This window comes from Oculina patagonica, chromosome 2 (assembly GCF_052425735.1).
Source record: "Oculina patagonica isolate OP01 chromosome 2, crgOcupat, whole genome shotgun sequence".
Taxonomy (NCBI): domain Eukaryota; kingdom Metazoa; phylum Cnidaria; class Anthozoa; order Scleractinia; family Oculinidae; genus Oculina; species Oculina patagonica.
This window is the reverse complement of record NC_135759.1, coordinates 45,701,589-45,715,777: the sequence shown is the minus strand read 5'-3', so window position 1 is coordinate 45,715,777 and position 14,189 is coordinate 45,701,589. Positions and strand designations below refer to the sequence as shown.

The window sequence follows — 14,189 nt, the reverse complement described above, 5'->3', positions numbered from 1 at the left end:
TTTAGCCCTGTTCAGTGTCATCCAGCAAAGGGGGACTTATATCCGGAGCTACTAATTTGAGTGGTTTTTTTCAGAGCAAGATTTAGCAACTATTTAATTAAGCGATTTTCCGAAAAATTTGATAAAGATATGTGATATCGTGTAAACCAGTTTTTAATAAACATATCGCTAATAGATAGAAATATATGTTCAGTAAAAAAACAAACTCACTTGAAAATGAACGAACATTTGCATTGGCAGAAAGAACAAAGTTACCGGCATCTATTTTTAAAAGAATTTTTCAAGTCGACTATGCTTAATTGTGTTTCCCTTTTGGGTGGAAAGTCAGGGGGAGGGTACTTAAATTTAACGAGTATTAAATTTGACCGAGCCAAATTTTAACGAGCACTTTATTTAGCGATTTTTTTCAAACACTTAAATGAGTTTATTGAAATGCAGATAGCTAACTTTTCTTCGGGTCATGCAATAGGATAAACTTTAAAACAGCGCAGCGCTGCTGAATAAAATAAAAATATCTCTATTTAGAGAGGAAGCCGCATCAGCTTTTGCTGTTTTTGTTTTTTTGCGAGTCCTCTCTCCAGGTCAAACTGGAATTTGGAAATATGTCGTCACTAGGGAAAAAACCACCCGAAAAACCCCAAAGACAAAAAAAAAAAAAAACCAACCACATATGACGCCGCGTTCAGGAATCGAACCCGCGCCACATTGGTGGGAGGCAAGCGCTCTCACCCTGACTGCAATGTCCCTCCTAGCCCTCAAAAATACTTTGATATCAATGTGTTTTTCACACTCAGTTATTCTATTTTAAGGAAATCAATGTAAGAATATATATTTATTACCGCTTCGTAGATAGGATTCTATATTATCAGGAGCTTAAATTACCTAATTGCCTCTTAAAACCTCTCTAGGAAAAAAAAAGATAAAATGAGTTTATTAAAATGCAAACAGCTTATCTTTAACCAACTGCAAGACATGCTGTATTTTGCGCTAATAGCTTACTCCTTGATAAAAAGGTACAGTCTTTTACGGGTCATGCAACTGGACGGACTTTGAAACAGCGCGGTTATGTAAAGAAAGAACTTTGACATCATCGTATTTAACACGGTAGGTTACGAAATTTCAAAAACTTTATTGACGCTTTGTGATTTAGCCAAAGCCCAAACTGAGTACAGTGAAGGGTCCAAAGTCTCTAAACAGTTTTTCTGCAGTTGCCGCTGCATTAGATTTTAGTACACGTGAAGTGCCAGGTATATTCTACACTCTTTTTTTATATAAGAATCTAGTTTATAAGAATATCGAGGCTGAAATTTGCGAATTTTTAAGAATATTTTAAGAATAAACCTGAGGCTGAGATTTTGAAAAGAATATAGTTTTTAGTTGAAACAAAATCAGGTATTTTCGTTTTCCTCACTTTATCTCTGCGCGGAATGCTTTGTTTAAAGCCAAAACGGCCAGGCTGCACCGAAAAGCAATGGCACATGTACACAATGTAACACGATACAGATCTGGATACCAAAAACTTGTAATTGATTACCCAATACTTGCTGAAACGGAAATGTCAAACGTTAATTTCTAAGAATGTTCATAAGAATATTTCAGCCTAAAATCGGCAGAAAAATAAGAATATTCAGCCTGGGTCGGAAAAACTGTATTCTTATAAAAAAAAGAGTGTATTACCTTAGAATACCCATCAAAGGTAACTACTTTTACTGAATGTCAGTTTAGACGGTAAGTTCTTGATCACAAAAAATTGACCAGAAGAAGGATGACTGAGCCGAGATCCCGGAAAATGTTCAAGTGCTTCTTCTAAGGATGCAACCCCTTTTAAGTAATCGTCATGAAACTTTCCTGTTGTTGTCGCATGAGATATCGACAAACTATCATTTGGACCTCTTCTTGACGTTAAAATATTGAAAGAAAATATTAATTTCGTGTTATTTAATTTTTTTTTTTGACAAAACAGCGCATTTAAAACCGCTTATGCGGTCTTGGGGCTTATTATCAATAGATATTAGGTGACTGCCGCCAATCAAATTTCGCGCGAGTTAACTCTGATCTGTTGGCGATCGCGCGCGGGTGGTAAAATATTGTGCCGACAGAACTCTCCTTTTATAATAGTTACTGGTAAAGTAACCAACCTAGGCTATACTCCCCATCGGATACATTGACGAATGAACCGAACAAGCTAAAATCACGAGACGTAGCCTGCCCCCGAACATGTCCACTTTAGAGGTGTTGACTTTTACAGCTAGTAGCCCAAAACTGTGACCACTTTTAATTGATTCACATTCTTTCGTGTTGAGTATCCAATCAGAAGGCGAAGATATCCAATCAGAGGCTCCTTGCTGTAAAGATTAACGAAATAGGCCTTATAACGGTTTTTGATGCCATCTTGACAAGTAGACAAAGCGGGTTTCATGCTCTTGAAGTTACGGATAGGGGGCTGGCGGGGGTGAAGGAATACTTCCCCCCTGTCCCCCACCTCATCCCCCGCCACACACACACACACTCCGTCACAGAAAAACCAACACAAGCCTGCCGTTATAACCATTGATAGTTTGTGTATAGTTGGAAAATAGTAGATAGCTAATGGAAAGCAAGCTCACTTGTCAAAACACGTAAATGTGCCAATGATTCATTTTGATTTTGTTGGGGGTTTTGGAGCTTTGAATCAAAGAAGCAATTTCAAGGCACTGCGAGCCTACGATTTTATGTGATATCACGTGATCACTTGGAATAACTGTATATTTCGAGTATATAGAAAATATTTTTCAATTAGCTTTGAAGCCAAAAAGAAAACTTTTAAAACTACTACACGCCGCTCTTAACTAGTTAGACTACCCAAAAAATTACTGAAATACACACAAATTGTGCAGTTATCAATAAGCCCTCAGATGGTCTTGTTGTGTTTGTTCTTTCCACTAAATAAGATCACTCTGCGGGGAAAGTGCAAGAAACATTCAAATTGATATTTCATTTTCACGGTTGTGTGATTTAATTGTAAAGCATCATAAAGTTCATGGTATCCTCATTGTTCTGAATCTAACACCTTAGCAGAGTTGACGGGCCAATAAAACATTAACAAGTTACCAATCACTTCCGTTTGACAAGGGCAGTCTTGATTACTAATTCTGCTACGACTTGCCATAATATTCATTCCCTCGAAAATACCTGATTTTATCCACTCTGTTGAAGTGTGTTACGGTACGTTATTAATTTGTTCGATAAGCAGACAACTAAAGTAGCCACAACGCCGTTAAGGTAAGATCAAAGGGCGGTAAATTTGTGATGAAGTAATTTTATTAAGATTTTGTTTGACTAAGCAGTGATTATGATCCTATTTGACAGAAGCTAAATTTGCAAGGCATGGAAATGTATAAAATGATTTTGTAGTGGTATTGTAGTTTCTTCTGTTTAAAGTTGTGTTTTGCATATAATCGTTTTTACAGAGCCCTTGTAGCTTGGTCATGAAGGCACCAGTTGTTCTTGTGGCGCTCATTGTTCTCTGTCATAGTACTAAAGCAGGTAAGTTTACATTTCAAAACATCGAACGCCATGAAAAATAGCATCATTTTGACTATAAGAATATACTAATTTAACTTTTACAAACTTATGGTAAGTCTTTTTCTTAATAGTAAATACAGTTTTGAGGCAAAAATAAGAGAAGCATAATTTAGGCGATAATGAATGCCGTGTGGTTATTTACGACGGCTATGAATATCTTCCCTGATTTTCAAGAAGATTCGACATGTGACAAGTCAGGCTGTAATCTGCAGAATTATAACTGCAGGCAAAAAAACGTTTTCCCCTTGGACTGGCTTTCCTCACCCAGAAAAAATAAAGGATGCAAATTATATTAACAATCTAACCACGTCTCCGAAGAGGTCCGTAAGAGTCGCTAATTTTCTAAATTTAGTTGCAATATCTCGCCTGCAAAGTACACCTTGGTTTTAGCCAGGCTACGCTTTGTAACATTTCGAGTTATTAACAAGTCTCGGTGTTTGACATCTTCATTATTTGGCGTAGAGTTTTAACACCAGCTATATTCATATGTCCATTGACGTGGTTCGCTTAAAGGGAAAGGCCGAGAAGAAAGTCCTTGTTTGAGAAACTTTCCGCTTACCAAAAGCCTTTAAACAGGCAATACTAATTAAAAACTATCTGAACCGATAATAAGCGAGCTGGTCACCTTTATATGCACATAGAGTGCATTGTCCGTACTAGTTATGACGGTAATTGTAGCTGCTTATCAAACCGATCTTAGCACCGGCTAATTGTTGATGAGAATGTGTGGGAAGTGAGCAATCCAAGACACTGATATATCGGTCAGGCTCGAGACAGAAACCATATCTGGCTTAAAGAACGGCAATAGGGAGCTTAGTATGAAAATAACCAAAAGCCACAGCTTGCTTGAACCACTCAGGCACGTTCCTAGGGCTTTACAATTTCGATTGCAATTACAATTCAAACGAACTAACAACTGCCATGGGCTACCGTGCCCTCTACATGTATTAGTTGACTTCAAACGAAAGTTATCACGTTAAAGGGTAGTCAATCCAATCATGATTTCTCTTGTCGCATTAAGGGCTCTTCCCCTGTCATACTGGTAAATTACCAAGAATAAAAAAAAGCTAAGAATGTGGATAATGCCGCCTTACAAATATCACTGACTTTTATATCTTGTTGCTTTTCAAAGAAGACGACAGTGCTAGTGGAGAGGTACCAGGTAGTGGCGTTAAAGAAACGCTCGAGTCTGCTTCTTCAACAATAAAAAATGTAGAAGAAAACAAATGTGAACCAAACCCATGCCATAATGGAGGTGTTTGTGCTCAAGACTTCAATCTTATTGATGGATATAAATGCGAGTGCGCTGACGATTTCGGTGGGATAACATGTAATGGTAGGTTCCTTGAGTTTTGCAAATATTCATGTTTGATTTGGTAAACCCTGCCGATTTATTTGCGTGTAATATTTTAGCGAACCTTCGTTAAGTTCGGACTAACATTAGAAGACCTTAGAATGAACAATCCCAGAAATGCGGAAAATCATTGGTGGTTCTTTATAAATTGAGCTCTTCGTGATTTAGTTTGCCAACTTTGAGAAGAGGAGCTGCAGCTTTTTCGGCAACTCTCTTTATTATCGGCAGCTGAAACTGTCGTCTGTGGCTGTTTTGGCTCCTACTCAAGAACTGAAGGCGACGGCGGGGCCACCAGTGTACTAGCCGCCAACTGGGAAAGTCTCAAGGAGTGCCCTTAGGGACCTTTACCGACTGGTAGATCCAGCTTAAAGTAGCTTCCGCCTTTCTCAGGCCATCCCGACGGAGGTGGAAGCTGCTTCGAACTGGATCTTCTGGGTCGATAAAGGTCCCCTTTTCAGGTGTTTGCTTGGCCTCGGCCACTGATCCTGTCAAAGGTTGTTCGGCGCAAGTATGCACCCTGCTGCAGAGATCTGGCAATCGGCAAATGACCCCAAAAACCTCCGATAGATTATTTAACACTATTGGTGGGTTCCCTTAATAAAAATGGAACATTTTGCACCAAATATTGTTTATCTTGCGCCTACTAGAGATACTTAACAGGCTGGGTAGTTAGCGGATCTTCGGGATACTGTAATTTACAAACCAGTAAGGCGGTATCTTAAATCTTGCCCTGTTCGTGTAAAATGAAGTTACTTGCAGCTAATCAAATATAAAAGGTCCGATACAATGAATTAATTGACATTCCGCGTCTTACAAGATACAATTTTAATTTAGTAGTTGATAACTGAACATATTTCGTTCATATCTTTTTACAGAACTCAAGTGTCGAATAGCTCTTCCTCGCTTCTCATCTCCTCAATGTCTCGTGAAACGAGAACTCAGCAGACAAATAAAGAAAACATTGATCCGCTTGACGTCTGCGAGTGACAATCGCTACTCAAAGTAAGTCATCGCACTAAAAACACGTTACTTCAACAGAACCCTTATTCCACCGACTGACCTATCGGGACACACAAGAGGAATGTTTGTCGATCTACATTTGCTCTCAAAGAGTAGGGGACGTAGACCCAAGTGTCGTGGTCTGTCCTATCACAAGTATCCGTATCCTTTGGGTGGTGGGGTGAGATCATATATATATTTGCAGGTGGACGAATGGCGGCTGCTAAATTAGCGCTTTCCATCCGGAGTTGCTTAATTTTTATTTCTTTAAGTAGATCAGAGGAATTGTTGGTGCCAACTTTGTCGAAGAAAGGCGCAGCAAGCTTTGTCCAGAGCGCGTCCACCGATCCCTTCACCATAGAGTGGTACATGAAAATGACAGATAACGCTGATGTTAACAAAGATCTGGAGTCACACTTCACTCTGAAAGATCCTCGCTTTCATGAAACTCCAACATTGATTGATTTTGCTGTAGTATTCGAGACCTTCTACAAACAACACAGGGTTAGTATAAGGGTTAGATAGATGTAATATTGACCGGATATGATCTTGTATTCAGAATATTTCTCTTGTTTACATTGGCTTTCTGAAAGGTGCTTTTGATTCACATTTATTTAATAACATTGCTTGTGGCTTTCAGCAAATATGCTAGAGTCAGTAAATTCAAATGACTATAATATCGTTTGAGATAACAAGAGGCGGTTGCACAGACCGTGTCTTTCTCAGAAAGTGTATCCAAGCTCCAAAGCATATTCCACCCATAGTACGCATTCTGTTTTCTTGTGGTTTCATTGGATAACTCTGCCAAACTCGTTTCCACGCAGACGGCAAGTCAACTCTGGCAAAGAAATAACTATTGATAATAACATGAAATGTGCACCAATTAAGCCGAGTCACGAGTATTATATTAAGTGCCTTCTGATATAATTCCTTTTCTTTTCCTGTATAGAAACGCAGCGCTATGAGTGCGTTAAAACTTGTGCCAGCTATCGAAGAGAACTTTTTTAAAGACCGCTGTTTTGCAGATCAGCGGGTTGCAGGCGCTAATCCGTATCAACTATGGCGTGTAACAAATAAACAAGGTACATTTTATCATGGCGAAAGAAAACTCTTAAATGCGTTATTTTACGGTGAGGGAGGAAGAACAGGAACCTAGCCAAAACTAGAATTAAAATTTTTAGTTTTTGTAATAATTATATGACAGAGTTTACTAAGCGTAACTAAAACAAAAAAGCAATAAAAAAGAATGACTTTCTGTCTACCAAAAGCAAAAATTTCTAATTAGCATTATGAAAACGGAATGTAAGCGAAGACAAAGAAAAGAAACTGCTAATAGAGGAAATGCTGCTTTTATCGTACTTTTATGTTGTGTAAAGTTCTCTACCATTTTTATCGTCAGGGGATAATGGCATTGAATGGAAGTCTCTTCTTGAAAACAAACTGAATAAACAGTTCGACTGGGATGCAGTTTTTAAGACCGCTCTTGACAAGAAAGAGGGAATTACCCTAGCGCAGGTAAATGTTTTATCATTGATTTATCTAGTTGAGTAACAAATCAACAAGTATGCAGTTAACTAACAACTTGAATTTAATTAAGTAAATAAATTTAATTAAGTAAATAAACAATGTTGATCTTTTCGTCTTAACAATAATTGTACATTAATTTGTGCTTTTATGCTGACTTTTTTTTGACTACTTCTTTCGACAAATAAATAATAACTTTACAGTACTTCATCGATCTAACTCCACGATTCCGATTAAAAATCGAATTCAACGACCGACTACTTGACTGACTGACTGACCGACTGACCGACCGACTGACTGACTGACTGACCGACCGACTGACTGACTGACTGACCGACCGACTGACTGACTGACTGACTGACTGACCGACTGACTGACTGACTGACTGACTGACTGACTTACTGATTTACTGACTTACTGACTGACTGACTTTATGATTGACCGTCTGATTGATTGATTGATTGATTGATAGATTGATTGATTGATTGATTGATTGATTGATTGATTGATTGATTGATTGATTGACTGATTGATTTTTTGCTCTCATAGGCTATCGACAATGGCGATGTTTATGTCAACATTTACCCTGAACTCGATGGTGTTAAAATGCCAGAAGCGCTATTACGTGACGTAAAATTTAACCACACTGTTTTACAAATGACTTCGCCAATAGCTTTCTTTGTTGTCGCAGAAGCAGAGCTTGGTTTAAAACGCCTTAATCCTGTTGCAGTTCAAATGGACTCGACACCAGACTCCAAAGTCTACACTCCGTTAGATGGCAAAGACTGGTTCCTAGCCAAGTCGTTTGTACAGAGAGCGGATTTTAATTCCCTTCACCTTATAAGAAAGCGACTGAAAGTTCATTTATACTTAGATGCACCCTGTACTCTGGTAGAAAAATACTTCTCTGAATATCATCCCATTTATCAGCTTTTTAGACAGCACTGCCGAGCAGCCCTGGAAACAAATAAGCTATTTGAGATCAAGTTGTTTGGTAAGGTATTTTGTTTTCAAGGAATTCTAAGAGATTTGAAAGAAATTAATTACATACAGTCAACTCTTTCTAAGACAGAAACCGTCGGGACTAGCCCCAACTGTCCGTCTTAGAGAGGTGTCCATCTTATAAGGAGTTTATTTACAGTAAAATTACTGAAGAACGGCAGGGACGGGACCAACACACCAGGTGCCCGTCTTATAGAGGTGTCCGTTAAGGGAGAGTTGACTGCAGGCCTTTGTTAAAACTTGATAGCACTCTAAAATTGTGAGTGATAATATACGAATGATTAATTGACTCATAATTTATCTCCAAGTTTGTTTTTAAATGCCATGTAAGGTTGACGTGGGGGGAGGTTACGGTGTTGTAATGGTTTGGAGAGTCGAAAACATCAAATCCTTTTAAACGATATTCTTTTTTTTGACATAATGTTATCTTTTTATAGATATTTTCATCACTGAGTGTATCTATTCGTATAAGCAAGTCTTGTGGAAAACCATTTTACCATACTTCTTGAAGATATGAAAGAGCAAACTTAACTGACTGATATATGAAATGTTATATATTAGAGAACTCAAGCCATTGCTTAATACCGGCAGTCAGACTCAATGGCGGAAAATGAATCGTCTAGACGAACAAATCGTCTGAAACGCACAAGTTGTCTTAGTGTGAAAATGGGACGGACACGATTTTGGACGAACAAGTCGTCTGAATTTGTCCATCGATTTGGGCGTCTGAGAAGACGTTTTTTAAAGACGACTTGGTCGTCTAGACGGACAAGTTGTCAAAAAGCCGTCTTAAATTCACACTAGACAAACAAATCGTCAGACGACTTATCCATCTTCTAGTGTGAAAACAGCCAAACAGAGCAAAATTGTTTGTTGAATTAACATGTTTTTATATTCGTCACTTTTTCTTGGCACTATATATATTTTTTTTTGTCGTCTATGTTGATGCAAAACTTGACAAAGACTTCTTGAAGATGTCGAAACTTTGTTTATTCTTTTCTCTTATTTTTTATTGAAATATATATTTGTGTTTATTTATTTTGAACAGGCAGAAGTGCTCCAATCTACAAGGTTCTAAGCATTGACTACTCTAGTGCACTTGAACTTGTGAATAAGGAATACGAACAAATGACATTCCACGATATAGATTTGTTGGAAGATCTAAAGGTTAGTTTAGTTAATGAAAGTACAGCCTAACTTATACCGCATGAAAAATCTATTTTTAATACTAGCTGTACAATGCAGCTAGAATTTTGTAACTCCATTCTCAATGTATAAGTTCGCGGTGAAGTCTGACATTTCGAAATGGGTGAAATGTGGCGTTAAATCAAATGCAGTGTTCGTAGGATAAGCTAAAGCCAAGTATAATTTCCATGCAATTACATTTCTTCAATGTTTCCAGTCCGTTAACTTGAAGTCACTCGTTGACGTTGACGAAGATTTGAACGGGGTACTGTCGAGTTTTCAATTTTCCATGCCTTCGTCTGTGCATGTGCAACCGATTTAAACTCAAAAGATAGTTTTGGAAAAATGAAGGGAAAGCTATAAACCACGGTCCATGCTTGCTACCAGCAAGCTCAATCCTCGCATTTGCTCAGGGAAGTTTTTTTGAAGTATTTTGAATTTCCAGACTGTATAACTAATGTTAATTTTGCCTTCAACAGAAAAGAGGGGTCGATGATGCAGAGCAGCTTCCATATTATCCATACAGAGATGACGGCAAGCTCTTGTACCAGAAGCTGGGCGAGTTTGCTGATGCTTACATTGACGCGTATGTTCATAAGCAGACTATTAATTACACAAGCTCAAAGTGGAGGAGCCAAACGGCGTTACGCAAAGATAACATTAAGCAGTTGATTATGTTATTCTTCTCTTGTCTCACTCGAAATTGGCCAGTCTCCAAACCGAACTGCTCCCATTGTCCGCATTTGTTCTTGTGGTTTCAATGGATAAAGCGAGACCTGTTTCAAGAACAGAAGCATTTTGCCAGTTTTTTTTCCTGGACCGCGCAACGATATTTTAGTAGACAGGGCCCATTTGCATTAAGAAACTTACCTAACTGTTCTCTGTTTTCCCAATGATTTTTTTGCACCACCATTGTGTTTTCTATACTTTTTAATCCACGTTCGGTTGATTTATTCCTTAAAGTGTACAGAAAATCCACTTAATCTTAAGATGCTTTGTGCAATTTGGCCCAGGCCCCAAGAAGTCTAATGATTTCCGCAATCAGACATATTAATGCGGTACTTAGGGGAATTGCCGCTGTTTTACAGGTATTACGAAGATGACCAAGAGGTCGTCGCCGATACTGAGTTGCAGGAGTTGGTTAATGAACTGTCGGCTGATGGCAAACAAGGAGACTTTGGGGGACTGGGCAGGGTAAGAAATTGCACTTCTAAGAAATAAAGTAGCAACCGTTATTCCAATTATTATCAAGCGTGTCTACAAGTATGTCAGTTAAGACACTTTCCATGCATGTGCATGCACATGAAGTGTTACAATTCGTCGCTTCTAACAGTGAAGTTAGAAAGAAGGGAAGAGTGCGTTTGTGCAAGATATTTTTACCATTATTTACAAAAACAGTTTTGAAATATTTAAGAAAAAAGAAATCATTTTCCTTTTTTTATCGAGTGAAAAAAACACGAGTGGAACTTCGGGAGAACGAGAGATGCTGTGTAAACGCGATCTGCTGTGAATGTTTTCCCAGCTATTTACGAGTTAAAAATAGATAAAAACATGGCAAAAATGTTTTCTAATTTTTATTTATAACAACTTTATTGCAAAAATAAAAAACGTAAAAGGGTGTCGGCAGGGATGAACCTAATCCAGTCTTGTAGCGCCGACCCCCTAAAACACTATAAAGAAGGAAGGAAAACTGCTCCTTTATCTCTTTTATAAAAATGTCGCTTTTTGTGAGCACTTTCTTACAGGGTGTTTTCTGAATACAAATGCACTACTCCTTCGAATCTTTTTAATGATAATAATATCACAATTGAAAAAACTGATTAAGCCTAAGATATGTGTTTCCATATGTTAATGAAAATAAATTAACAATCGTCATTTATTTGCATAAAGGTAAAGAAATTCCCAGCCAGCATAGAAACCAAAGCCACTTTAAGGAAAGTGCTGACCACTTTACTGTGGGCGTTCACTGGCCAGCATGCCGCCACCACCTACCCTATTTTGGAATATGGAGGCTTTGTACCCAACGCACCGCACAGGCTGTTTGCTGACAGTAACGGCACTGCAACCTTCTCTAATCTGATGTTCGGAAACAAGGCTGTAGCACTGGTGAGATGAACATTTTAGTTCGATTTTAGAGGGTTGAAAGTAGCCTAAATAAGGAAAAGAGTGCGTATATGCTATAACTTATAGCGCTAGATTCTATTAAATCCAACAAAATTTGGGTGTCGCTTCGAAAAACAACACAATTACTTGGTAAAAGGCTAATGGCTAGTTCATCTAAATAATAGAATACTAACAAAAGGTGTTTTTTCGGGAGCAGTGATGTAATTTGAGCACTAGGTAGCATATATATAGTGACATTTAGTCAAGCCTAGATCTTGGCTTAATTCTGGCCGACCTATCAATGTCTGAGGGTGTCGACTTATGGTTGTTCATTTTTTTCTTTAAGAAAATTTCAGCATCTTTCACTTTTAAATACATGTATATGCAATCTTTGTTTCTAAGAGGTTCTAGAAAACTAACATGATCATTTCTCAAATTGATGTTTTATTTGTAGTTTGAGTACAAATAACTACTTACAAGTTCCCAATGTAATATTATCTTCATTAACAGGAAATAGCCGAGCTTAGTTCCAACCTTGCAGGGATTCATCTGGATCAGTTGCTCGATTATTCTTCTAAAATTGAGGGCAAGAAAGGTAAAGAGGTGGTAGCAAAGTTTTTCGAGGAGCTCAAGACCTTAAACGCAGAGATAACAAAAGCAAATGATAAGCGAGTGGCAGAAGGCTTTTTGCCGTATCCTTACTTCCTACCGGAATACGTCACTAACAGTGCAAGCACGTGAAACATTGCAATGACCAAATAAGGCGCACTGTTGAAGGAAGGAGAACAAGGAGTACAAGAACAATGTAGCTGTTTTGATAAATGCAAAAATGCATCTTTGGGGCGATCGACACTTTTTCATTAGCTTTATAATTGTTAAGTTCAAATAAAAATAATATAACTGACCTTGCAAAAAAACAGTTTCAAAGGTTGTCACTACAGGTACAGACGTATCTTAGACATCTTATCTTATTAAAAACAGAGTCAAAAAATATCCCATTCTTACTTACTTATTTCTAGAAGTCAAATTTGTAATTTATTTAGTCCAAAGCCTGGAACGTAGCCTTAAGGGAATCCAAGGAGCCTACACCGTCATGTGCGATTGGATTTATTTCTGATCTTTTCGTTTTACGGAGACAACCCAATAAACATGTTATTGGCGTATATAACGTATATACATGTTATGGTTTAAATTCATCTTCTGTTTAAAATTTTTCAAACCAGTTTGATTTTATCTCTCTTTGTTTCAAATTATGATAATGAATATAAGACACTGATAAAAAATAGAAATCAAACTGATTTGAAAAATGTTAAACCAACTATAAGTTTATACTACAACACCCATGACTGCAATTTTCGCCCAACATTTTAACAAACTTTAAACAAAACTGCTATGTTTTACCAAGCTTAAGGTCAAATATTGTGTTCTCACGATTTGAAATTTCGTTAGTACCACTATTATTTACATTAAATTGATGTTACGGTCTTAAATATGATACATGCACTGTTATTATATTGTTTTATTACGTGAAAGGAATATTTGATGCTCCATTGCTAATGACAACAAACTTGTTTTGAATTAAAACAACTTCTTTCTTTACACTTTTGTGATTATATTGTGTCTCTTTCATTATCATCATCATCATCATCATCATCATCATTATCATCTTCTTTGTCGTCGTCATCATCATCATCATCATTTATTAGCCACTTTCGAATTGACAATTTACAGCAATAACTATGGTAGGTAGGGCAAGGAGACCTCCAGTCCAAGAAACCGACAGGCTTATGCGGGAGACCACCTCGGTTACCTTTGTGTCTGGATTTCCAAGACGATCAATAAAGAGCGAGATTTTCTTATAAGCATGGATACTTTTAAAGTCAATCTTGAGCATTGTATGTTACTTAACTTCACAAATGCAACAATAGATCAAACTGTATTGCGTCTCACCACGGTACGTGTAAAATTTATTTAAAAAAAAGAAAAAAAAAAAAAAAAAAAAAAAAACAATAAAAACGTATTCAGTGGTTTCTAGTGATTTTCTTGCAAGTAACACTGTCAAACTGGAAAACGTCGGCCCGACTTTTTCAAGTTTTAGGCAACTACTGCCCTATCCGTGCGTAGCCAGACCACCTTTTGACAATTTTCATGCTTAGTAATAGAACGTTTAAGAAGGCCAGGCCGATTGCCAATTAATACCAACACCTTCATTGTATTTCGTAAGTAATAAACCTGTTTATCAAGATTAAATATATATCACGCAAGTGCCGAGCCTAGCCCATGTATATAAGCTGCGGGCCACGTGTAACCTCATCATTACAATTCTAGCGAGCTAGCGCGTCATGTAACACAATTGTACAAGTATTTTCTTTTCCTACCCACCCTTCCCTGGGTGTAATCGCGCGCGCAGTGGTCTAGGCAATAAAAACCCACAGAACCCCAAAGAGAGTTGCTGTGT

At 37.7% G+C, this 14,189-nt stretch overlaps 1 protein-coding gene across 3 annotated transcripts; it reads left to right on the top strand.

Annotated features, from left to right (window-relative positions):
- The first annotated feature begins 3,096 nt into the window (after positions 1-3,096).
- Positions 3,097-13,330, top strand: LOC144644863 (allene oxide synthase-lipoxygenase protein-like). Of its 3 annotated transcripts, none has more exons than XM_078504414.1 (13): positions 3,097-3,261; positions 3,450-3,525; positions 4,700-4,900; positions 5,794-5,920; positions 6,190-6,421; positions 6,867-6,999; positions 7,317-7,432; positions 7,991-8,435; positions 9,492-9,610; positions 10,108-10,214; positions 10,717-10,822; positions 11,519-11,734; positions 12,242-13,330. In XM_078504414.1, the coding sequence occupies exons 2-13, from the start codon at positions 3,468-3,470 to the stop codon at positions 12,470-12,472; spliced, it is 2,091 nt and encodes a 696-aa protein (XP_078360540.1). In that variant the 5' UTR covers positions 3,097-3,261; positions 3,450-3,467; the 3' UTR covers positions 12,473-13,330. The 3 variants fall into 3 exon arrangements, with proteins under 3 accessions (XP_078360540.1, XP_078360539.1, XP_078360538.1); XM_078504413.1 differs by having other exon boundaries at positions 4,697-4,900; positions 6,193-6,421; XM_078504412.1 differs by having other exon boundaries at positions 4,697-4,900.
- Positions 13,331-14,189: the final 859 nt, after the last annotated feature.